Here is a 27052-nt window from a genome sequence, read left to right on the forward strand (position 1 = left end):
TTCAAATCTGAAAACATTCAAACCTGAAATTCTCCTGATGCTAACGCACAACAGATCCTTACAGGATAAATTTCAAACATCTTAGTTAGTATGGCAGAGATTCAAACATCTTCGTATGGCACAGAAGGCCCTCCACCACCTGGTTCCTTCCCGTTTGCCCTTTCCCACACAAACCTACATTCTAGGCACTTCTAATTACTTGCAGTTTCCTCACATACCAGGCTGCTCCACGCTTCCAGTGCTATTTTGGGGGTAGAATATGTAGGAACACAGTCTGGAAACTCAGAATTACACAAATTCCAGAATGGTATATGTGGTACAGTGTAACAATATATATGCCATACACCCATGAAATGGAACACTTGTAAGTTTATCTTCACTTTGTATCACTTAATAACAGGAATATCTTTGGAAAATGGTCTAAATTGTCACTACTCAATTTCCTCCTGATTTCCTACTGTGTCAGATGTGAGCTTAAGTGGACAGCAGTAGGTAAACAGGAGGGGACGGGGGAGTGGAGAATTTGATGGAGCTACACAGTAACTTTACCATGTCATTTCCCTCACCTTCTCCCTGGTCTACATGGGGCTCTTTCTATCACTAGTAAAGTGCAGGCTACTGTCATTATTCTCCTATAAGATACACTGAACTGGGACAGAATCCGAGTTATTTCACTGTTTTATTTAAAAAAGTCACTGTGTTAAGAAATTTTATACACACACATATGTGTACACACACAGCCATAATAATGTGAACCCCTATTAGTAGTTCAAAAAATTAAGCACAGCCAAAAACAAATTTCACTTGGCATTAAAGGACAGGAATTACTGGAATGAATATTCTAGAAACTATTTGATTTATGAATAGAGCATGGGTGTGTACCACTGTCTAGACCACACACCCTCCACAGCGTCCTCTCTGGTGAGCACTAATCATCCTTCGAGAATTAGCTTGATGAAAGTTGATCACTTCTTCCTTTACATCAAGAATGTACCCATTAATCTATCTCGAGTTTTGTTTTTCATATGATTGTAATTGCAGGATTTGTTTACCTGTTTCCACTACCAGACTATAGCTCTCTTGAGGGTAAAGATTGTGTCTTAATTCTATCTGCATCCGACCAGCATTGAATAGGATGCTAAATAAATGATAGCTGACCTTAACTTTTTGGGTTGCTCTTTATTAAGGCTAATCCTATGTTATTTTAGAAATTGTTTCAATCATTCTACCAAGGAGATTTTGGCTCTTTCTACATCTTATAGAAAAGATGTCTATTGTAAATATTATAGGAATCAATCCAACAAATATTTATTGATCATCTACTGAGTTCCAGACATTGTTAGAGGCTGGGGTATAATGGTGACAAGAGGCAAAGCCTTTGCCTTCTGCATGCTCACAATTGTCTTGTAATTACTCATTACTGTACGCATGTGACTCCCCCACTGGATCACATGCCCCTCAAAGGCAAGGTGTCAAGAGACTTTTGAAAGGCTGATCTTAAAGGCAGAAACCTGTAAGAGAGTACTCTGATGAGTCCAGCAGTGTTATGATTGAAGAAGCATTCACATATCTATAACAACCCAAAGTGTGAAACATGTCTTTTAAAATAAAAACAAGACCGGGCTTCCCTGGTGGCGCAGTGGTTGAGAATCTGCCTGCCAATGCAGGGGACACGGGTTCGAGCCCTGGTCTGGGAAGATCCCACATGCTGCGGAGCAACTAGGCCCGTGAGCCACAACTACTGAGCCCGCGCGTCTGGAGCTTGTGATCCGCAACAAGAGAGGCCACCACAGTTGAGAGGCCCGCGCACCGCGATGAAGAGTGGCCCCCGCTTGCCACAACTAGAGAAAGCCCTCGCACAGAAACGAAGACCCAACACAGCCAAAAATAAATAAATAAATAAATAAATAAAAAATAAAAAAATAAAAAAAATAAAAAATAAAAACAAGACCCAGCTCTCCTTCTACTTACCTGTGAAAATGAGGTAAATTGGTATTAGGACTACCCAGGTAGGAATTTGAACATGAAGCCTCCGAGGGAAGAGGTATGTAGCAATGTGAAATGTACTGTTATATTCAAGAATTTGCTTCAGTTCCCACAGATCAAAAATTATAAAGTGCTAGAAATCAGCCAGTTTGGGAGACCATCAATATAATAGTCCACATGTGCAGATAAACCTGACATGTCACGTCTCCCCTCTGTATTACGACGACCTCTTCAAATGGTTGTGTAAACCACCCCAATTTAGCAGCATTACATAATCTATGTATTTCACTATTACAACATATTCTTTCACAATATTTTTTCTAAAATGACCCTTAGGTGATCTTCCTTTACTGAACAGAGGTAATTAATAGATGAACTCTCATTGATCATATGTTCATTAATCTTACTATAAATATTTTCAAAACTGTATGTGTACATTGCTGGCCTGACTTTTTACTCTTGACTTTCCTATTAGTTTTACTATTTTGAGCTCTGACCATAAATGTTGAGTTCCACACAAAGGTTCTGTATTTCTGGACATTCAGATGGCCGACAGGCAGGTGAAAAAATGCTTGACATCATTAATCATTGGAGAAATGCAAATTAAAACCACAATAAGATGTCACCTCACACATGTCAGAATGGCTATCATCAAAAAGAACACAAACAACAAATGTTGGTGAGGATGTGGAGAAAAATGAACCCTGTACACTGTTGGTGGGAATGTAAATTGGTGCAGTCACTGTGGAAAACAGTGTGGAGGTTTCTCAAAAAAACTAAAAATAGAACTACCATATGACAAAGAAATTTACTCCTGGGTATATATCCAAAAAAACAAAAAACACTAATTTGAAAAGATACATGCACCCCCAATGTTCACAGCAGCATTCTTTACAATTACCAAGATATGGAAGCAACCTAAGTGTCCATCAACACTGGATAAAGAAGATGTGGTGTATATATACATATATACAATGGAATACTACTCAGCCATAAAAAAGAATGAAATTTTGCCATTTTCAGCAACATGGATGGACTTGGAGGGTATTATGCTAAGTGAAATGAGTCAGACAGAGAAAGCAAACACTGTATGATAGCATTTATATGAGGAATCTAAAAAATACAACAAACTAGTGAATATAACAAAACAGAAACAAACTCGTAGATATAGACAACAAACCAGTGGCTACCAGTGGGGAGAGGGATGAGGGGAGGGGCAAGATAGGGGCAGGGGATAAAGAGGTACAAACCATTATGTATGAAATAAATAAGCTAAGAGGATATATTGTACAACACAGGAAATATAGCCAGTATTTAATAATGACTGTAAATGGAGTATATAACCTTTAAAAATTGCGAATCAGTTCATTATACACCTGTAACTTACATAATATTATACACCAACTATACTTCAATTAAAAAAAAGTTCTGTATTTCTTCTGCACACGTTAACTCTTGAATTTAAGAACTACCACATGCTTACAGATGAAATCTCAGGAGCTGGAATAAATTCCAAAATGCATTTTTCTCCTTCTCCACCAATTCATTACTAACTGAAGTTATTCCATTAGCAAATGTTCTGGATTCTAAATCCATTATGAAAAAAATTCTGGCAGCTCATTATTGGTTTTTTGTAACTGCCTTTGTAATCCATTGCTCTAATATTTATAAGTCCAACTTTCACTTGATTCCAAGGTCCATTTCTCAGTTAAAAAATAAAAAGTTGGTTTGTTTGGGTTTTTATTTTAGGTGATTAATTCATATTGAAATTACTTACTACCCAGCTATCCTCTAGGCATTACAGATTACTTTTTAATGAACCGCTTCAGAATCTTCTTAGGTATGAAAGCTAGGCTCCATAATCCACAGGTCACTCCAGATTTCCTATTATGCACCTAGGATTTTCTCAGCCAGAATCTGGCAAAATAACTACTAATGATTCTCAACTTTTGGTCTCTATTTGGAGTGCTACCAGATAAAATTTAAAATAAATTCCCTTCATGGAGTAACCCATTCTATCCAATACTTAAATTTCTCTATCTTCATTAACTATAATTAAATCTTAAATTATGATACGGCGATAACATCATACCACACTTTTAAGGCTTTTAAAATTTCTATCTAGTATTGCTTTGACTTTCCTTTTAATTAGTACATATAAAACTTTACCCAGTTTCTGTTAATGCATTTGTAAAATACTCCGTTAGTTTTTTGTGAGTTCTTATCTGGGTAAAGCTCATTCTGTGGTTTAGCTTTCTTGAGTGCTCTTGAATTTATGCTTGAGAAAGGCACTTTTTGAAGATAATGCCTGTGAAAGTCCCAGGTTTTAAAGCATTCACCATGTAAGCAGGTCAAATTTCTCCTCATCTTGACCTTGGCAAGAATGTTCCTGAGTTCATTTTATACTCATAATTAGCATGGTGAGAAGTGGGGTCTAGAAGCCTAAGATGGAATCAAGGGCTCTCCAGTGCCATGAGCCATCTTCTGATGTTCCAAGAACTCATACCACCTAACAATAGGAAACTGATAGGTTTTAACAGTTTTGTTTTTCTTATGTTTGGGAAACAAGGACCTCATCTCTCCCTTTTAGTTAGATAAGAATTAACTAAGGGCTTCCCTGGTGGCGCAGTGGTTAAGAATCCACCTGCCAATGCAGGGGACACGGGTTCGAGCTCCGGTTCGGGAAGATCCCACATGCCGCGGAGCAACTAAGCCCGTGTGCCCCAACTACTGAGCCTGCGCTCTAGGCCCCGCGAGCCACAACTACTGAGCCCGCATGCCACAACTACTGAGGCCGCGCACCTAGAGCCCGTGCTCCGCAACAAGAGAAGCCACCACAAGGAGAAGCCCGTGCACCACAACGAAGAGTAGCCCTGCTCGGTGCAACTAGAGAAAGCCGTGTGCAGCAATGAAGACCCAAAAATAAATAAACGCAGTCAAAAATAAATAAACAAAAATTTAAAAAAATGAATAAAATCTATCTTTAGAAAAAGAGAATTAACTAAGAAATAAGTCCTTTACATTAAACAGAGACGTACTCTGTCTTACTGCCAGAACTAGAGCAATTAGACAAAATTAAATACATTATGCTTATTCTTCCTGAGACAGCTGTGGATAGCTATTCTTCCACTAGGCTATTTCAGTAACTCAAAGACGGGAAGGCCAATATGTACCACAGACGATGAAGGTGAACGGCTCTGCCTGGCCGAAGCAGAGGAGGGGAGCTGGGAGGCAGACGGCTATCCCTACTCACCACGGTATTTTTCCTAAGGGGCTCTGAGGACCCTAGTTTGACAAATCACTAGCATTTAGATAATAAGGATATTTTAGCAGTAATACTTAGAAAGCAATCCTTCTTAGTATTTTACTACATTTTTGGGAGCCTCTTCCAAATTTACTTATTGTCTATTCATAATCAATCTCAACAAAACCAAAACCAAAAGCTCTTAGTCCAAATTTATGATTTTTCAGGACTGAGGCTTCTTTCTGTGTCCTCTTTATTGTGCTCTCAGACTCTAGAAAATTTTCTATTGGATGGAGACTCATTTCCTTCTTCCTGCCAAAGGACCACTTGATACCAGCAGTCAGGAAAAGTGAAACCATGACAACATGCCCATAATTGTAGTTTATTATTATTTTTGTGTGTTACGGTTTTAAATTGCCCCTGAAAATGGCATATGCCTGTAATTTGAACTGAGCAAGGCATAAAAAATGAGACAGGGCAAAGGCTCTCTTTTCATAATTATTTATATGTCTGAAGGTGACACTGAGGTTAAAGAAAAGGCACTTGAATTAAAAATGATGTCCTTCACGTAGAATGCAGCTGCTCCTGAGCCATCAGCAACAGGACATGAGCCCTGAGTTCCCTTCCATGCATGGTGATGGATATGTGCCCGTCCACCTGCACTCACTTGTCACAATCATCTGGGTGACCAACAGAAGGAGCAAGCAAGACGGCTGCAGGAAGGCAGGCCTGAGGCTTCATGGAACACGGGAGAGGTCAAAGGCTTACAGTCTGACCCACATACTCCTTGCGCAGTGACACTTCACCTGAAAAAACTGGCCACGCTCTCAGAATATGCTTTTACAATTTCAGTCTTTAAAAAATAATGAGGAACAGCAAAGGGTGGTATAAAAGTGCAATCTTGGTTTTCCACTGGCTGCTAGCAAGTTTAGAGTAAAATGTATAACTGAACATTGTGGTGAACATTTTTGGTCTCATGACTGGCTCTATTTTGTTCTCACCCTTGTTTACTCAATTCTTCATTCCACTCCTCCCTCGTGCCACTTTACCATATTTTCGGAACTTTATAACATCTGTCTAAAATGGATTCCAGGAAAAGGTAAGGTAAAAATAAATAATATTACAGCCAGTCTCTGAAAGAGAAAGTTATGTACTTGATGCACAGCAAAAACATTAAAGGAACAGGAAATATCAGATTAGCCCTTTAAACAATTCAAGTAACTTTCACAGGGACTAGAGGTGAACACACATTTTAGAAGATGTTAAATATTCTTTGACAAAAGCATTTTGTGTTACTGCTTTGAATCTATGAATAAAAGATCCAGAGGACCACATGGGAAGGGGAAGATCAAAAAGAATGTCGTACAAGACAAAAATGAGACAAACAGTTCCCTCTGGTATCTCCATAAATTATACAGGAAGCATGACTTCTGTTTAAACCCATCCCACAACAGGTATTCCAACCAGTAAAAGTAGAAATCAGAATAGAAGGGTTTTCTAACATTTCAGTGGACATTTGAAAGAGTGAAAGCAACTGAGAGGAAAACAGTAAAATGACTAAATACAAAACCAAACTCTCTTTCCTAAGTATTCTGCCATAACTTAGGATGCTATTTAGGCAAAGGGTCAAGCCTCAGAATAGATGGGCTACTGTGAATTATTTGTGTTGAGGTCTACAAAATGCTACTGTCTCCCTCATTTCTGTTCTTTCAAATTCTTCCAAAGGCAAAGAAACAGAAAAGGAAAACATTTCTTAAAATTTAAGATTAAAAAAAAAAAAAAAAAGAAAGAGCACACACAAATATACTCCTTTTAGAAATATGTAAAACAATTCAAATCTTACATTTTTAAATAAAGCTGGCACTGGTAAGAAGCAGCGCGAGGATCCTGTTTTTCTACTTGCGCTACAGGAGATGGAGCACAGAGTTAACATGGGACTAAGCTGTAGAGATCTGTAGTAAGAGGTACACTGGCTGACATCCCAAACCCTTAAAATTCCTCATTATAAACAGTTCTGTTTATGACGTGTACAATTTCATTTTGAATATTATTTAGGATGTAAAATGCTTTGAAAAGCCTATATAAAAATTCACTTAAAAGCAACTTTAAGATATCATAAAATTAAATGTTTTATTAAACGTGTACCGACCGCTCTGATCATTTATCCTGTTTAGGCATTCAAAAGCAAATGATATATTCATATACGATTCTTTGATACTCATGTAAAGACATTATCAAATTTGGTGTGTGTCTAAAGAATGATATTCACTTTCTGTCCATTGATTACCCAGAAGATTTTATTAAAAAATTTTTATAAACAGTCAAGTTTCTGTAATTTCTGAGGAAATTTTTCATTATGAGTGTGAAAAGGAAGAACATGATATATTTCTTAAAGATCTGCTTTGCTTTTTGAGAAAATAATGCTTCTCCCTGTAATAGCATTTTCAGCTCTTGATTCATGGACAAGCACCAAAAATAGCTGTTTTAGTGCTGAAGGAGGAATGAATTCACACGTGGGGTAGAGTACAGACCCCGCATCATCAATAACTAACTGTCCAGGAAGAAGAATGGATACATAAGGATACAGTCAACATTTGGCGGAGCATATGCTAGGCTTCTAGGTAGTAAGACTTAACGAACCTAGCAAAGTGCTTCTAGAATGTTTTAAATCTCCCCTGAAAGCTCTCATGGATCCCTAATTTGTCCCACATCCCCTTTCCCACCCTGTTTCCTTCTCTTCTCTATTATCCCCCCACACATAATTATGCAGGGTTTCCAAACTACTGAATAGGGGAGTGAAACGGAAAAAGGCCTGTTAGAATGAATGAGAAGGAATGACAACAATGACAATGGAAAGTAAAGTCTCTTCAAACAGAATTCTTGATATATAATGCGTGAGCCATAAACACTGCTCAGGCACTCTCCACGACAAATGGACAAGTGGCTGGACAAGACTGTTAAATTCCTAGCTATTAAAGCCCAGCATTCTTCTTTTAAGAAATATGAATGAAAAGAGGAACAATGGTTCGCAACGTGACACAAGTGGTTGGTCTGCTTTATCCTTCTTTCCCCTCTTTGCTCCCTCTCCCATTCATTGCCACAGTGAGCCAACATTATTGATGGAAAAGGCATTACAAAGTGTATGGAGCATACTGTGTACATTCATAGTCTAATTTAACTTAAATAAATATTCTTCATTTAAACTATTGAAGAAAACATCTACCACTCAGATTTTTAAAAATATGACCTTCCTAACTTTATAAAAATGAAAAAAAAAAGTTTTAACTATAATTTCAGTCAGAAAATTAAGAGCTGGATCACTTAATATTTAAACTTTTTGTTATACAGCATTTAAAACACACACACTCACTGATATATAAAAGAAAACAGTATAATGAACCCCCTATGGATTCATCACCCAGCTTCAACAAATAAAAGGGAGCATGTGGTCAACACTTACTTCATCTATACTTTTACCCACTATTTTCTGTGCATTACTAGATTATTTTGAACCAAGTCTCAGGCATCTTATTACTTTAGATGTATCTCTAAATATAGAGACTTTTAAAAGACTATAACCTATAATGTGATAACATTATCACACCTAAAAAAATTACCAGTAAAATTCTTCATATCAACAAATATCTAGTCAGTATTCAAAGTTCCTGTTTGAATTTTTAAAAACAGTTGCTTGAATCAAGACCAAAACAATGTCTACACATTGTATTTGGCTGCTATGTCTCTAAAAATTTCTTTTCATGCAGTCTCACCCTCCCTCTTACATCATTTTTTCCCTGTTTGAAACGATTTCAGTTGCCTTGCAAAATTCCCGATAGACTGGATCTAACTAACGCATCAGCAAAGTGTCATTTAACCTGTTCCTCTGTCTCTGATTTCCTATGAATTGGTACTTATATCTAGGTGGTTGAGCAATTTGGAGGCAAGAATGCATCCTAGGTGATGATATGCACTCCCCATTGCATCATTTCAGAAGGCCAAAACTTCTATCTTTTGTTTTGTAGAACATCTATCTTAGATCAGTGAGTTCAGGTGCTGTCAGCCTGATCCATTTATTGTAAAGTTTCTCATCATTTTTTCAGCTAAAGATTTTAGCAGCCATTGATGATCATTGATGTAAATACATTGTTTTGTCAGTGGTTGCAAAAAAAACTCACCCAGGATTTTAATTTCTAGACTTTGTTTTAATGTACTACTCTGGTCAATAGTAGTTTCTACCTTTGTATTTATGTTCATAAGGAAAACAATACTGTTTCACTTACTATTTACAAATAAGTCTTTACTGAAAATTATTTTGCTAATGCTGCTCGGGAAATAGATATAAACCTGTATTTTGTACTTCCTAAGCACCAGTTCTTAGATGATCATTGATAATTTTGCTTGAATTTTCTCTGTGGCTCAAATAGCCTCATTATGGATAATGTAACTAAAGCTGGGGGTAGATCAACCTTTAATTGGCATGTTCTAAAGCAGAAACAACAGATCACAGGATCCTAGAATAACTGGCTGTTATTTGTTCTTTTCCAATACAAAAAAGGCTAGAAGAAATAAACATGTATACCCTAAAGACATTCCTCCTTGGCTTATAAGCAGTCCAATAATGCAAACCAAATGTTGTATCTAAACTATCTGACAGTGGTTAAAATGTGTAATTGTTTAATATAAGATTTTTAAGCTATGCTAATCTGTAGCCTACAGGCATTCTTCCTCTTCAGTTTTAGAGTGGTTTTCTCCCTATTTAACTGGGGAGTAACACAACAGCAGGGCAGAAAAATCTATGCAAAAAACAGATTAGATTGATTCGTTATTAAATAGATTGTGAAGCCTCAGGGAGGATAGCTATAATAACAATTTAGTCACTACAAAGTCTGGCAAACTTGTCAGTTGTTTTTCCCCGCCCTTGGCAGACATGCCATGTTCATTTTTATGGCAAGCTGATTAACGGCTAAAAATGCACTAATGGATGGCTCTCACTTTTAGGTGGATAATCACATTTCCAATTTCCTTTTCTATGCATCATTGGCTTAGAGCGTATACAGTAGTAGATCTCTGAAGGGCTGAGGAAACATCTCATCACACACAGCAGTCTTTCCCCTCTGTGTCCTTAACCTGCCAAATGGTAATGAGAATGGGAACTTAACACCAACCTTCCTTTATTTCATGGAGAGTAAAGGAATTAGATGAAGGAATGGCAAACTGCCGCCCCCCCCCATCCCAAATAATGAACTGCAGAGAGTACATTAGTGGCAATGTTTTTCAAGATTGTTTTCTAGAATCTTTGAATTAATACCTACATGACTTCTTGTAATATGTCTGTGATCAACCAAAAACAGAAAATAGAAGCCACTCCAAAGTTTCTACGAAGGAGAGACAAAATAGTGGCAGTGGAGATGGGGCTGGGGGCTAGGGGTTTTCTACTTATCTTTGTATAGCAAGCAGTTTTGATATAGACTGTGTCTATCTGGAGCGGTGGAGTGGAGGTAAGTGGGTTGCCCAAGTTTCCTCAAACGAATTCTTGACACCCCAGTGGAAAACCAATAGAATAAAACTATTTTTAGGAGAAAATATCATCTTAATGTTAAAATCAGGTATACAATAATAATAAAAACCAAAGCAGACTAAAACACAAAAACAAACTTTGTGGAAACCCTTGAACAATAAGCAGATAATGGGTATAAAACATTGACTAGCACAAATGTTTATTATATAATAGGTGCTCAATGGCTATTGTTCTCTTCCCTCTAATATAATTACAAAGAAGTATTTTCACCTAAGGATATGAGAATCAAAGACACCAAAGCAAGGCCTCCCTGGATAGAGCCAGGACAATGTAATCTGATCAACACAGTGCTCTTCAAAAATAAAAATAATAAAATATAGACATACATTTTATGCTGCTACCAAGGTACTTTGTCATATGGCTAAATTACACACAATGTTCCCTTCTACTAGACTGGAAATTCCAGGTTTCTGTATCTTTGTATCTCTACAGTAAAGCAAAGGCATAACTATTTATTGAGTGAATTTAGAGAAGACATCATAAACCTTTGCAGAAGAAAATAGATGCAGTCACTAAAGGAAATGTGGACATAGAAAGAGAAAGGAATGTTAGTATCATCTGTCTGGGCAGATTTGGAGAATTTGAGATCCATTATTATATATCACATACAGAGGGTTGTTTCTCCTACATACTTGTCATAATACTAAAGATTTATATTCTAAAAATAGATTAATATGGTATACTTTGTGTTGTGATGTACCAAGGCCTGTACTATTTTAGATGTATTGATATATCCCAGAGTTATTTCAGCTCGATAAAACTAATGATAGAACCAAAAATAAATAAATAAACCAAACTACTCATTAGAAAAATGGGCAAAGGATATGACTAGAAGAGGAAATGCAAATGGATCATAAGGATATGAAAAGATACTTAACCCGACTAGTCATCAAGAAAATGCAAAGTAAAATGAGATAACATTAGATTGGTAAAATTTAAAGATCCTGCCTAATACTAAATGTTGGCCAAAAAAGCAAAGAGAGAGAGAGAAAGAGAGAGAACCTGGAACTTTTTCACACACTGCTTGAGAGGGTGCAATTGTTGAGGTACCTGAGAAAGCAGTTCAGCAAGATCTAGAAAAATTGAAAACATGCATTCATTATGCCCGAAGTATTCTACTTCTAATGATACCTCTTCTAGAACCTCACACATGTAAACCAGGAGATAAGTCTCCAAATGTTCACTGCTGCATTACTTAAAATACTTAAAAGTGGAACTTAAATGTTCTTCAATAGGGGAATGGGCAAACAGTTTAATATTCTACGACATAAATATATAACAGCAGTTAAAAAATAAACTAGATCTACACACATCAATATGAATAGATCTCAAACACTGAGTATAGAAATCAAGATGCATAATGACACATAGATTATACCATTTGTGTATGTTAAAAAAACACACAAAACATGGGCCATGGATGTTAATGATGTATGTATATTATATAAAAGTACACAAAGTAAGACTATATACTAGTTAATGCCTATTGGGAAGGGAGAATGGGGCAAAGAGGTCTTGAATTTTATGTTTAATATATTTTTATATAAAAAAGCCAAAATGATGAATTATCGATGCTTTTCAATTCTGGGATGTACTTAAATTTTTGTTATATCATTCTCTGTGCTTTTTAGTATTTTTCACATTTCTCAAGATAGATTAAAAAGTACAAAATAAGTAATAAGAAAATATAGGATTAAAGTAATTATTAATTCCTATAAAGCAGTAAAGGTAAATTTTTCCAAAAAGCATCCTGATATATACTATGTGGCCTATTTAAATTACCTTATAATTTATCAAAATATACACATCGTTAAAAAAAAACCTAATGACTAAGAGTGGGGACTAGTAATATAATTCTTGTATTGATTCAATAATTCATCACTGTTACATATTTTAGGAATAGTAATTATAGAATGCAAACTATGAAAAATTACAGAAAATGAAATAATGTTATTTAAATTAAAACAGTTCTTTAATAAATAATTAAATAATGGCATGGTACATATATTTTAGATGCATGGGCTTCTGAATTTTAAAAAGTATTTTCCTCTTCATTAATTAGGAAAATCCATACAGCTGGGCTGCCTCCATATTTACCCAAACAAAATAGTCTTAATCTGAAACTTTGATGCTATAGACTTTGAACTATAAACTTGATCTCTTTCTGTGGTTCCTTCTAACCATATCTCCAACTTAACATTTTAAAATGCTCAGTTTAAGAAACAGGTAATTCATTTTGAAATATTTATTCACTATGATTAAGACATTTTGTTGTATAATGTTCTAGGTCCATAAAAGATTCTAATATTTATGAAAACTACTTGGCTTAAAATTCAAATTCAACGTGGTCACATTCTTAGGTTAAAACAGGTTACCTTAATGGAATACTGGTTGAATTACCTTGGGCTCATGCCCTACATAAGACTTAGTTTATGTAAGTTTAATTCAAATGTGTAGAGATAGTTGCCACTTGGATTTGTATGTCCCAGATGAAACAGGCTTGTGATCACAATGGCAATGAGCAGTAGCAATTAAAATGCTTTTTGGAAGAACTGTGCTTCAGCAAACTGCTCCAGAAAACGACTTCTGGAGAGATGCAGGTCAGCCACAGACTCATTTGTATCTTTCAGATGTGTTACTCTTTACTGTGTTAACACAGGAGAGTTGCATCATAAACATTCAGTGTCACGAAATTTGCTCAGAAGAGCATCCATTTAATAAATATTCACTGTAGAGATCCCAAAGAGGGTTCCTGATAATTACATTCAAATATCAAATAGTTTATTCTTCATTTAGTCTGAATTCCAAATGAACATAAAGAGCTTTTATTTGTTTGACTATTAAGAGTCACTAGTGACCAAATACAATACTAAGAAATTTGAACATAAAGAGCTTTTATTTGTTTGACTATTAAGAGTCACTAGTGACCAAATACAATGCTAAGAAAGGAAACCTGATGAACTATATTCTGATAAACATCAGAGGACTCCCAAATAGCTTACCTACTATGCACTTAAAACTAACTCAGCTAGCTCAGCAATATACAAGGATTTACCATAACAGAGAGCAAAGGAGAAAGAAAAGACGGCGAGCCCCTGTGAGGGAGTAGGAAGATGGATAGAGAGGCTAAGGGGAATCCTTGCTACTCTCAGTGCCTCTCCCCAGCCCCAAACTACGAATGCCTGGAGCAAAACCCTTGGGATTTTCCCCTCTTAAAACCTGAGACATAGTAGCATTATTCTCAATTACCAAAAAGTGGAAACAACACAAATGCCCATTAGGTGATAAAAGAATAAACAAAATGTGGTATAGCCATACACTGGAATATTACTTGGAAATAAAAAAGGATGAAGAACTGATACATGTTATAACATGGATGAACCTTGAAATTATCATGCTAAGTGAAAGAAGCCAGTCACAAAAGGCTATGTATTATATGATGCCATATATAGGTGATGTCCAGAAGAGGCAAGCCCATAGGGACAGAAAATAGATAACTGGTTCTCAGGGGCTGGGGTGGGAAGGAAAAATGGGGAAGGAGTGCTAATGGGTAGAGGGTTTCTTTTGGGCATGGTGAAAATGTTCTAAAATTAGATAGTGGTGATGATTGCATAGCTCTATGAATATACTAAAAAATACTGAATCATATCCTTTAAAAGTATGAAGTTTATGATATATGAAATATATCTCAATAAAACTACTATTTAAAAAACTCGGGTTTTGGCCAGTGAGAGCACTGAAGGTCAAAGGGACAGAACTTTATCAAGCATCTTCCTGAAGCAGTACATTAAATAAGTAATAAGCTGTCAAAACACAAACATTCAATTTTTGCAAAGACTCTTCATTTTTTTTTAAAAATTTTTTATTTATTTATTTTTATATTTCTGGCTGCGTTGGGTCTTTGTTTCTGTGCGAGGGCTTTCTCCAGTTGCGGCAAGTGGGGGCCACTCTTCATCGCGGTGCGCGGGCCTCTCACTATCGCGGCCTCTCTTGTTGCGGAGCACAGGCTCCAGATGCGAAGGCTCAGTAATTGTGGCTCACGGGCCTAGTTGCTCCACGGCATGTGGGATCTTCCCAGACCAGGGCTCGAACCCGTGTCTCCTGCGTTGGCAGGCAGATTCTCAACCACTGTGCCACCAGGGTAGCCCAAGACGCTTCATTTTTAAAGAATGTTTCATTTGAGAAAGTTTATTTCACAATGACTTAAAAATATTTGCTGAAGAAAAGACCTGACCCATGAAAAAGGCTTTTCGGCTACTGTCAGCCCTACGGCATTTTTAGAATTTTTAATAGTATTAATGGAAGCCTGATGGGCACTAGCAGATGAGCCTATAAAGTGTAAAAAAAAAAAAAAAAAAAAAAAAAAAAGTCTGAATGGTAGTAGGGGATCAAATCTTTTCATTAAAAAATAACAGAGTTCTTTTCTTAAGTGGCAATAAGAAGACTATTTGTCAAGATTGTATGACTTTTTTGAAACCATAAAGAATTCTATTTTAGCAGAGCTTTAAACTAACTGAAAAGGGAGAGATAATCTTAGGAAGAGTGTGAAGTTATTTAATTTTAATATTGCCACCCATTTCCCCCCTCATTCAGTTGATAGATATGGACAGGACTTTTCTCAGGGTCTAGAGTAACTGCCTAACACCAATGGCAGTCAGCTAAAGGACAGACAATGTGAAGGGGCCAACTGCTTCCAAATGGCATAAACAAATTTTAAAACAATGTGCAAAAAATCAAAACAAAAATTTAAAACTAAGCTTCAATTCCAGAAGTTGTCATTAGTGTTTTCTACAATTAATAAAAGGTCCATCTTTTAAGTATCTCTTTTTGACTTCAATATAAATGAAAATTTAGTGCTTCATCTTAAGGAGCAGACAAGCTATGATTTACTTACAATATAAAATATGTGGAACCAATTTCTGTGTCCCAAAGAAATAAACTTTCTCCTTTACCACCTACAACTTACCTAGAAGTAAGTGAGAAGTGAAGTTTCTGTTTCTGGGCAATGGTAAGATTTCTAAGCCTGTTATCAGAAATAGTTTTGAAATTCTGCACTATAAAATTTCAGAAATAATTTCTTTAATTCTGAGATGATCGTATTTATATTTACTGACTTTTCAATTTGAACTATATTTTCTTCTCCTTCCACAGTTTCTGTTACCCAAGCTGAATCACTAGTGTAATGTCTCTGCCTGGATGAAACACGCAACACAGGCCATGTCTTGTACGCTCGAAGACTGAATGTGCCTTGCAGTAGTTCCCCTGGCCAAGTCCCCTGCACCCACCGAGTGCAGCTTGCCATGGGAAGGCTGTAGTGACCTCTAACCACCGCTAAATTAGCATCCCTTGGGTGCATCTCCAAGCTACTTTCCTCCTTGAGAATTCCTCAGACAGGTGGGAGCCATTCAAAGTTAGAACTGGCATACCAAAGTGGGACTTTAGGAACAAGATAAAAAGTTGGCCGGAGGGAATTATCTCACACTTAAATTTTTTTTGAAGAGAATGAAATGTGGCAAACTTTAAAAAGTGGTTGCCTCTTTTTTCGGGTTAATGGAAATGTTCTACATTTCAATCATGATGGTGGTTATACAACTACATGCCAAACTGCCAAAAATCATAAAACTGTATGCTACAAAGGGTGAATTTTACTGTAAGTAAATTACACTTCAATAAACTGGACATAAAAATAAAGTGGTTATCTCTGAATGGTAGAATTACGATTTTTCTCTTTATACTTTCTTGAACTTTACAAATTGGCTAAAATGGGCATTACGTAACTCCAGTCAGTCAAAAAGTTAGAATACTGCTTTGGTCACACTTGTCCCCTTCTGTGCCCTTGGGAGTGTAGGTAGGCAGGGGAAGTCCCCTTGCTGTCACCCCATCCAGTGAAGTCTAAAGCAGGCTAAGGTGAGAGAAACACTCCATTGATGATACTGCAAAGAGAAAAAGAATAAATCCTACATTCATCAAAATTTGGACTTGAAGGTTGTTGCTTAGCCCATGGGGGGCAAGAGGTTTAAAGGGCATTATTTTCCTCTGAGGTGCCTGTGCTATGAGATTCTCCTGAGATGCGCTGTACATACCTCTGCATCCCCTGAGGACCATTTCTGTTGCTAAGGCATGCACAACGTGCACCTGCACGGTGACCTGCAACACAGGACCTCTCACATCTTGGTAGCCACTGCCACCCATGACTCTAAAAAGCTCTGCAGACAGAAGTCATCATGGCAGGCTGCTTGCTTGGAGAACCCGAAATTGATCCATCCATCTACATATGCTAACTATCATCCTCCAGCCAAACTGGAGCAACAGAATTGGCCTCCTGGAGAACTGCTATTAGCTAAGCTGCTTTTCCATCCATTTATATTGTATTTAACAACAGAAGAAAGAACCGCCATGAGTCTGATTTTATAATTTAGAAACTACCGAGGACGCCGTTTGCCTCATCATGCAGCGCTCTCAACAGCAACTCACAAGAGAAACCACTCAAGTCTCAGCCCCAGGGACAGTAAATGCTCCCGAGCAACCTGGTTTGTTTTTATCTTCCAGACACTTTGAATCATGTAATTCATTAGTGTTTTTTTCTTTAGCCTGGTTACCAGGACACTCAGAGCCAAAGTGGCTCTCTACTTTTAGCCAATGCATGGAATATTAACAACATATATTTTGTATACTATTTTAACCTTGGCTTCATCTTATTTTTCTAGTCTTTATTTTATCTTTGCCCCAATTCCCTCATTCCATTGTTGGCTTTTGTGTTTTCTAAAAATGTTCCAAATACATGTGGAGAGGTAAAATATTAAATAGTACATAGATAACTATAGTGTACTCAGTACAAATGCAGAAGTGCTGTAACTTTTCAATAAACTGATTCCACACCCTACTTTCTATGAGGTGAAATACTGAATACATAAATAACTATAGTACACTCAAAACAAATGCAGACAATTGGTATTTTCTCTTTTAACTGATCCCAAGGCCCACTTTAAATGAGGTAAAAAATTAAATATATAAATATCTATACTATACTCAGTATAAATACAGAAAAGATATAATTTATTGACTATTTATATAGCCTATCTTTAATCAGGTGAAATATTAAAATAGATAACTATTAAATGCACAGGTAACTATAGTGTACTTGGTACAAAGGCAGAAAGTCTGTAGCTTCTCTATTAACTAATCCCATAGCTTCCCTTCAGGGTTTCTCAATTTGCAGTGATTATTTGTGGTCTGATATATCATCTTTGGGTACAAGCACCATCAACTCCAGATTAAGGATCATTATATATTGATATTGCTGGTGTTATTACTTGTGTTATTAATGCTTTTTTGCAGTAAATAAACCAAATAAAAATCATATTAGAAATGGGGTTTTTTATTGCTACTTTGTTTAGAAGACTACTACTTCCAAAGAGTCATTAATAGAAAACCTAGCAATCATTTTAATTTTTGATAAAGGAGTCAAGAATATACAATGGAGAAAAGACAGCCTCTCCAATAAGTGGTGTTGGGAAAACTGGACAGCTACATGTAAAAGAATGAAATTAGAACACTCCCTAACACCATACACAAAAATAAACTCAAAATGGATTAAAGACCTAAATGTAAGGCCAGACACTATAAAACTCTTAGAGGAAAACATAGGCAGAACACTCTATGACATACATCACAGCAAGATCCTTTTTGACCCAGCTCCTAGAGAAATGGAAATAAAAACAAAAATAAACAAATGGGACCTAATGAAATTTAAAAGCTTTTGCACAGCAAAGGAAACCATAAACAAGACGAAAAGACAACCCTCAAAATGGGAGAAAATATTTGCAAATGAAGCGACTGACAAAGGATTAATCTCCAAAATTTACAAGCAGCTCATGCAGCTCAATATCAAAAAAACAAACAACCCAATCCAAAAATAGGCAGAAGACCTACAGAGACATTTCTCCAAAGAAGATATACAGATTGCCAACAAACACACGAAAGGATGCTCAACATCACTAATCATTAGAGAAATGCAAATCAAAACTACAATGAAGTATCACTTCACACCAGTCAGAATGGCCATCATCAAAATATCTACAGACAATAAATGCTGGAGAGGGTGTGGAGAAAAGGGAACCCTCTTGCACTGTTGGTGGGAATGTAAATTGATACAGCCCCTATGGAGAACAGTATGGAGGTTCCTTAAAAAACTAAAAAACTAAACTAAACTAAAAACTAAAAAACTAAAAAATAGAACTACTATACGACCCAGCAGTCCCACTACTGGGCATATATACTCTGAGAAAACCATAATTCAAAAAGAGTCATGTACCACAGTGTTCACTGCAGCACTATTTACAATAGCCAGGACATGGAAGCAACCTAAGTGTCCATCGACAGATGAATGGATAAAGAAGATGTGGCACATATATACAAGGGAATATTACTCAGCCATAAAAAGAAACGAAATTGAGTTATTTGCAGTGAGGTGGATGGACCTAGAGTCTGTAATACAGGGTGAAGTAAGTCAGAAAGAGGAAAACAAATACCGTATGCTAACACATATATACGGAATCTAAAAAGAAAAAAAATGGTTCTGAAGAACCTAGGGGCAGGACAGGAATAAAGACACAGAAGTAGAAAATGGACTTGAGGACACGGGGAGGGGGAAGGGTAAGCTGGGACGAAGTGAGAGAGTGGCATGGACTTATATATACCACCAAATGTAAAATAGATAGCTAGTGGGAAGCAGTCACATAGCACAGGGAGATCAGCTCAGTGCTTTGTGACCACCTAGAGGGGTGGGATAGGGAGGGTGGGAGGGAGACGCAAGAGGGAGGAGATATGGGGATATATGTATATGTACAGCTGATTCACTTTGTTATAAAGCAGAAACTAACATACCATTGTAAAGCAATTATACTCCAATAAAGATGTTAAAAAAAGAAATCCTAGCTATCATTTCAATCATTAAGATTTTTTTTAACGTTCTCAGCAAGGTATATTGCAAGTGAACTGCCAAAGGCAGCTGTGCAGCTCTCTTTTTATGACACTTCCTAAATAAATACATGCAGAGGCCCAGTTTCCGTACTGTAAAATGGGAACATGTCATGGCAGGGTTAAAATTTATCTTTGGTACTGCAAGTGTGAGGAAACCAAATTGCTGGGCTTTAGAGCCATTCGGGAGAGGGCTCTACAGTATATTATTTAGTACAATATTAGAGTCATTAATTAAATAGGACCTCATGCCACCGTCTACTCCTTCTTCACAGGGTGAGGTCAACATGGCAAGAACTTTGGACAACTGAAAAAGTAAATCAAAGTATGCTTTTCTTTACCCTTTGAGATCATATCTGGACTAGGAAAAATAAAATCTTACAGATCACCTTACCAACTCTGACACAGGATCTAAATCAAACAATATGAAAGATAACCAGTTTTCAAATCCTCCATCTTGCTGACTAAACTTACTCCCATGGAAGAAGGACCTGAATCCAAAGGAAGTTTCCTGGCTGGAAGCACTGATGGCACTTATAATTTTCCTTCAGCAAATCAGAAATGGCTGATGGGAAAGAGGGCTGGGGTCTGAGAGCTTTTTTCTGTATCTTTAGATTCTGGTTCTGAGACTGATGGTGGGGACTGACAGGCACAAGGGGGATCTCTCAAGTGACACAATAAAAACCTCTGCTCCCTTCACTAACACTGTTTTCTAATGGGCTCTTGCCAGTGTGTAAACCTGGTGGTCACAGAGCAGAGTTCTTCTTAAGGTCCACCGAAAAGCACACTGAAACGTGTGAAGAAGGCAGATATGAGAAAGGGTGAATGCCAAGTAGGTGACCTAATGGTAAGGCATCCTTTCCTGAGGAACTTAAATCACACTGGGCTTAAGTTTCATTATTTATTCAATGAACACTTAGCAGGGTGCCTGCCTGCTGAGCCCCAGGCACTGTGCCAGGGCTGTGGTGAGCTTTAGCACCTCATAGGAGGCTAATACAGGCACAGAGGAACAGTTATGAGAGTTTGGATGAAGAGAGATGACTTTCCTGGAGAACTGTGGGAAAGGCTGTACGAACGGGTTAGCACTTAGCTGGGGGCATCAAGAATACATGAGAATCCAACAGGAGACGGGAGTAGGGCAATCAAAGTGGATCAATTATCATTCCAACCAGAGTTCACTGAATAAAGAAACCCACCTTACTCATAACCGTTAAGATTCCATAATAGATTCCTGTCTTGCTGGCTGGACTCTCTCCTTTCTGACCTACACCCTACACTCTCAGGACAACTGCTTCCCACTACAGCAACGTGTTTCAACCTGTCTCCTTTACAGACCTAATGAAGGTGACACTCATCATCACCTGGTTCCCGGTTCTCCACAATCAAATGCCAGCTTTACTCTTCCAACCTCATAAGCCACTAGGTCCTTTTAGTACACATCCTAGAAACTACCAAGCCTCTTGGAACTCCAGTACCGCAGTGCGAGATCATACACACTTCTGCGCATACTTTCCCTCTTTCTCTGGTCAGCCCGGTTTCCATTTCTGCAGGACCCACTCACTCACCCGACATTGTCTGACTGAGCCTCAGTGCCATGCCAGGTGCCAAGCTGGGCACTGAGATCCAGACACAAAGCCCCAAATCACTGACAATAAGTATTACTCACAATATGTATTTTACTAACAGATTTTTAACGAACCTATGGAATTAGCTAATTCAAACTATATAACCCTAAAATTATTTAACATTTTAAAACATTTACTACAGAAAATAATCTAACAGCCATGCATATATCAACAACCCCCTTGTTGAACAGATATCAATATTAATATTTTTTGTTATGTTTGTTCCACATGGCAGTCTTAAATAAAATGTTACAGATTTGGCTAAAGCCGAATTCCTGATAGCTTCCTCCTCCCCTTTGTCCCTAGAGGTACCACTATCTTAAAGTGGTGTCATCCCGAAATATTTTTTATACTTCTACTAGAGATGCACTGATTCGTAAACAAAATCAAACACTATTTAAATTCAGAATTATGTATATTTTAAAATATTCGTAAAGATAACCTATACCTATTGTTTTGCAACTTGTAGTTTTCACTCGAAAGTCTGTTCTGCAAAGATGTTCACGTTGATACATGTAGTTATTTCATTTTAATGGCTCTTGAGTTTACTTATCTACAGTTTACTTCCCATTTCTATCCTGATTCAAATTTTTTACTTTTGCAAATAATGTTACAATAAGCATCTTTGTACCTGTCTTCCTGTGCATACCTGTCAGACTTTCTCCAATGATATCAAGTTCTTAAAGTTTTAAATCCTGCTCTCCTGCTTGCTGATTCTTACTCATCCTTGAGTTTTTCTGACTTGAGTTTTTTATTATCTGATTGTGAGCTCATCTTTGGTGATGTCAGTTTCTCAGCTGGGGATTCCTGAACAATGCGTACAGTTACATTTGGGCTCCAGACCCACATGCCGTGCAAGCCTGGGGTTGTCCAAGGGTGCAGCTTTTGAGGGTCATGGCTTAATGCAGTGTTCCCAAGTTCAAGTCTACCACCATGAGCACGTAAGGCCTCACTCTTTGGTCCCTGCAGGGGTATTAAACCTAAGACTCCAGTGCTTTGTTGGGGGCTTGACAGTGTCCAGGCCTCCTGCACTGGCAGCTCAAATGCTTGTGGCTCTGGCTTTTGGTTCTCTATTTCTAGTACCTGGGGATTTTCCTTTCTCCTTTGCCATTTCCTCTAGGTATTGACTTGTATTATTGACATATCAAGTATCTCTAGGAGTTGACCGAGAAAAGTTCTATGTTTGTTTAATTGGCAAAATTGTCAGAATAAACGCCTTAACTGAATTCTTTAAATACCGATTTAATTTTTCTAATAGTGTAAAATTATATTTGAAAAAATCTGGAAATCTGTAACACCACATTATTTAGCTTGTGAACTGCTCTTTTTGGTGCTAAACATACAGATATCCTTTAAAAAAACTGGGTAAAATTAAAACAAATTTTTGTTTTGACAATTTTAACTTTCTTGATAAATTATCTAATTGAGGAGTACAAAGCTAGAGGTAGAAATTTTTGATTTGTAATTTTACACCTTGCTTATAATTTCTCTTCCTATAAAAAACTGCCTGGATGTCTTAAAAATGATCACATAATTTGATATCTGTGTTTTGAAAGTTTTCTTGATCTTATTTGCATGCTTTATGCCATACTAAACATACTAACGTGCATAACTGTTAAGGGTCAAAGATTGAAAAATTCATGACAATTTTATCTGCCTAATAATTTTAAATCCATAGCAATCAGCTGGGAAAGACAAACTACAGACAGCATTGTATTCACCAAGGATTTTTTGGCTATGAATAATAGAAGATACTGAGAAATACAACAATTACGATGTTAGAAACAACTGAAAGACAAGTTACTATGGGCACATACCTACTTAGGATTAAACAAACTAAGCTTAAAAATGCAAGCAACAGAAGTATTTTATGGTAGGCTTTATTGGAATATGTAAATACTAAGAAAGAAACCCACAGATTGCATAAGCAGTGATTTCACCATTTGGAGTTGTAGCAGTAATTTTTATTCTAATGATATTTTAAATAGCATAAGAGGCTATTTAAATATAAAATACTTGTGATTAAATGTGCTTTTTTCCAGTAATATACTGGTTTTGCATTTACTATATATTTTTTTAAATTAATTTTTATTGGTGTATAGTTGCTTTACAATGTTGTGTTAGTTTCTACCATACAGCAAAATGAATCAGCTATACATATACATATAACCCCCCGTTTTTGGATTTCCTTCCCATTTAGGTCACCACAGTGCACTAAGTAGAGTTCCCTGTGCTATACAGTATGTTCTCATTAGTTATCTATTTCATACATAGTAGTGTATATATGTCAATCCTAATCTCCCAATTCGTCCCACCTTCCTTCCCCCTTTGGTATCCATACATTTGTTCTCTACATCTGTGTCTCTATTTCTGCTGTGCAAATAAGATCATCTATACCATTTTTCTAGATTCCACATATATGCGTTAATATACGATATTTGTTTTTCTCTTTCCGACTTACTTCACATTTACTATATTTGAATACACAATTATTTCATACAGTAATTATTTCGTATAGTACTTTTCCAGAGTTCTAGAAAACTCCAAGCAAACTGAATGCGTTTTTCAAAGCTAGATAAATGTTATCACTTAGAAATATTTCTTAGTTAAAAAAAATCAATATCAGGTTTTCAAAGCCAATTAGCTTTGCCAAATAATGAGCAATTAATTGTTGAAAACATTCATTAACTTTGTCTACATATAAGAAATCAAATTTCTAAAGGTAGCATGGTAGCTTTTTGCTAGAGAGGCATACCAGTGCTGTATAAAGCACTTCAACCACAGGATTGAAGGATAATCAATATTACAAGAGGCTTCTCAAAATTAGAATAAACTGACATTTTTGTTATCAATTTCAGGAAGGCCAGTTAACAGTGACAACACTAAAAGCATCATTTGCTGCATCTAGGACAACTTAATAAGGTGTGACTTGAAGGCCTGTAAGAAAATAGAGCCATCGGCCCTGTACCTGGTGCTGGCGATGCTTGGTGATTCTGCTCCAAGCCTACATCTTTCTAGCTGACTGGCAACAATCTGCCTTTCCACCTCCAGTTCTCGGGTTAGTCGCTGAAACTGAAGCTCCTGTGATTCAAGGAAATAGAAGGCATATAAGGCACCAGGTTTGCTTAGGCAGATACATGAATTCATGTACGTCACAGGAAACGCAGGAACATGCCCGTAATGTAACACTACAGTGTGGCCTTACAAGATTAGGGTTTTGAATAGAACTGTGGGCCTAAACAACCTACTAATTTGTAGCTTTTACAAACTTAAAGGCACTAGAATATGTGTCTTCATTTGAAACTGAAAACATGTAGACGTTTATTTGGCCTTTTTTGTTGTTGGTGGTGGTGGTTCTAAAGAGGTCTTCAAACAGTACTTTTGCTTCAGTGATGTATTAAAGTAAGGTTTGCAGAGTCCTCACTCGATGTGCCTACATTAGAGGCACACCAACCAATATAGGCTCTTCATCCTCAACAGCCAATTCTTCCATCCCTCACACTGTATGTTAGCACAGCATTAAAGAAAAAAAAGAAGTAAATTCCTGTGATGAGAATCACTTGACCATATTTGATACAAAGCCTTTCCATTGTTAAGAAAAAAAATCATTACAATCCCACAAAAAAGTCTTGCTATTATTTATCTATAATACACATTTTTTCCTATTGTCACAAATGCATTCATGTGTCACTGCATGAAGGGACAAGAGAAAAAATAATGAAAAAGTCTGGGCTATAATATAGAATTTAAAATTGTATTAAAAAGCTGGAAAGATTGTCTCAAGAAATTATATTCTACATTCTATGATGCATCATGAAGGCCAGTATTCTATTCTACGAGAAATGTTTTGACAATATTTGTACTTATCTCACTGTTATCTTGACAGGATTTTAATTAATAGAAAGCAGGCCATGCCATAAAATATCTATAAATCAAATCAAGTATACTCTAAAGGCTTTAAGCCACAAATAACATCTCCAATAACACCTCAAGCTCCCTTGTGCCATATTAACTCCTTACAAGTCTACTCAAAGCAAATGCTGAACTGTAAGTGGTTTAATTGGAGACTGACTCCTGGTTCAAAATACCAGACAGATGAACCCTAAGTCTAGGAGCTAATCAGAAATAAAACTACCTTAGTTTTGTTTATAATAATAATATTATTGACAACATAGTATTATTTATGACAATATATATTTGCCATGCAAACAAAAATAAGAAACAATTTAATTGAAAAGTGTATTAACTCCCTGTGTAATCAGGCAAATGTGCAGTTACTTGACAGCACTGGCCGTGCAAATTCTACAAACTATTCGTAGAATAATTCTTAAGAAACAGTCCGTGAACTCCTTATTGCTTTCTGGTATTGAGAGTCCTTTTCTAATGAGCCCCGTTGGTGTGGGCGTATAGGGCAGTGCCTGAATGAATAATAGTTGGCCCAATAATGCCAATGTACATTAGGATGTACATTGCACAATAGGATCATAATGGGTAAGTGGGACACTGCCTACATCTGCTTAACAATTCCTAGACCACAGGCTTTTGATAAATGTTCGGCAACAAAAGACCAGATAGATAATAATTGCACAACATTCAGTACCAGGCTAAGATCATTGATTTTAAGGACAAATAGTATTATGTTTACTTCACACTTAGTCTTTCTTTGTCCTTAAACAGCATCACAGTTTTTGTGATATGCTTCCATTCTTTCAATTATTTTACTCAGTTGTCTTATTATACACATCTTTTCCTGGAAGACTGGCTGCTTGGATCAAGCTGGGCCAGGAAAGGACCATCTGTGAATCTCAAAATATTCCCCAAGCCATCACGTAACATTTGTGTTCTCAGTTCAGTGGCTACTAGGGATTGAGGGCTGGAGGGTTTTCTTCATTTTGGGGTAGCCAAAAGTTACCAGGGTAGGATTGAGGCATGTTTCAAATTAGAACATTAAAAAAATTTCCATTCATAGAAAAAAAATACATTTTAGTGGATTTTTTAAATCATATTTGTAGCTGCCTATGGCCTCTTGAGCATCCTTTCAAGGAAATAGTTGGGAAATTTCCTGCTTGAAGGCACAGGTTGGAACTTAATGTCCCATAATTCCTTCCTTTAGAAGCAGAGACAGACGACTTTGGCTCTGCCGAGAAGATGCCAGACTGTGACTTGGATGCTGAAACCAAGACGCTGACATCAGAAAATATATGAAGCTCGTTTTCTCTCTTTCTTTCACATTCTTGCTGTACTCCCTGCAGTAGGACTCAAGGTCAAGTTTCTAACGTGGAAATGACCTCCACACAAACTATGTTTATACTTGGTGGCAGTGGCAGTGTTTACTTGATTTGGACACTGTCCCTGGGAGTTTAGTCTCAAGGTTTGTTCTCCAGTCCTGGCAACAAATGCGGGAATTCACTAATAACCACCTAATAAGCACCTTTTTTCCCCTGCATAATTAGCCATGTCAGTCTCTTTTTCTTGCAACTAGAAACTCTGACTGACACACCGCTAGAAACCATTTACACTTGTCAAGTTGCTAGAAGAGCCTCTGTACCCACGATGCAGCTACATTTTTTTAGAAGTTGGGTAATTCCTTTAACACTCATGTGAACTGAGTAAAGTCTACACTGTATCCCTCCTGGCTGT

The 27052-nt window shown here is 36.9% G+C and overlaps 1 protein-coding gene across 16 annotated transcripts in view; it reads right to left on the bottom strand.

The window, feature by feature from the left end:
* Positions 1-27052, bottom strand: part of PKP4 (plakophilin 4) — a 245133-nt gene that overhangs the window by 91155 nt on the left and 126926 nt on the right. For 15 of the 16 annotated variants that reach the window (XM_068545071.1, XM_068545068.1, XM_068545069.1 and 12 more), the window contains exon 3: positions 24381-24493. The exons of the other annotated variant lie outside the window; for it this stretch is intronic. In XM_068545071.1, coding sequence (XP_068401172.1) covers positions 24381-24493 — 113 coding nt within the window. The remainder of the gene's footprint in view (positions 1-24380; positions 24494-27052) is intronic. 16 annotated transcript variants of the gene reach the window in all.

This window comes from Eschrichtius robustus, chromosome 5 (assembly GCF_028021215.1).
Source record: "Eschrichtius robustus isolate mEscRob2 chromosome 5, mEscRob2.pri, whole genome shotgun sequence".
Lineage (NCBI taxonomy): Eukaryota > Metazoa > Chordata > Mammalia > Artiodactyla > Eschrichtiidae > Eschrichtius > Eschrichtius robustus.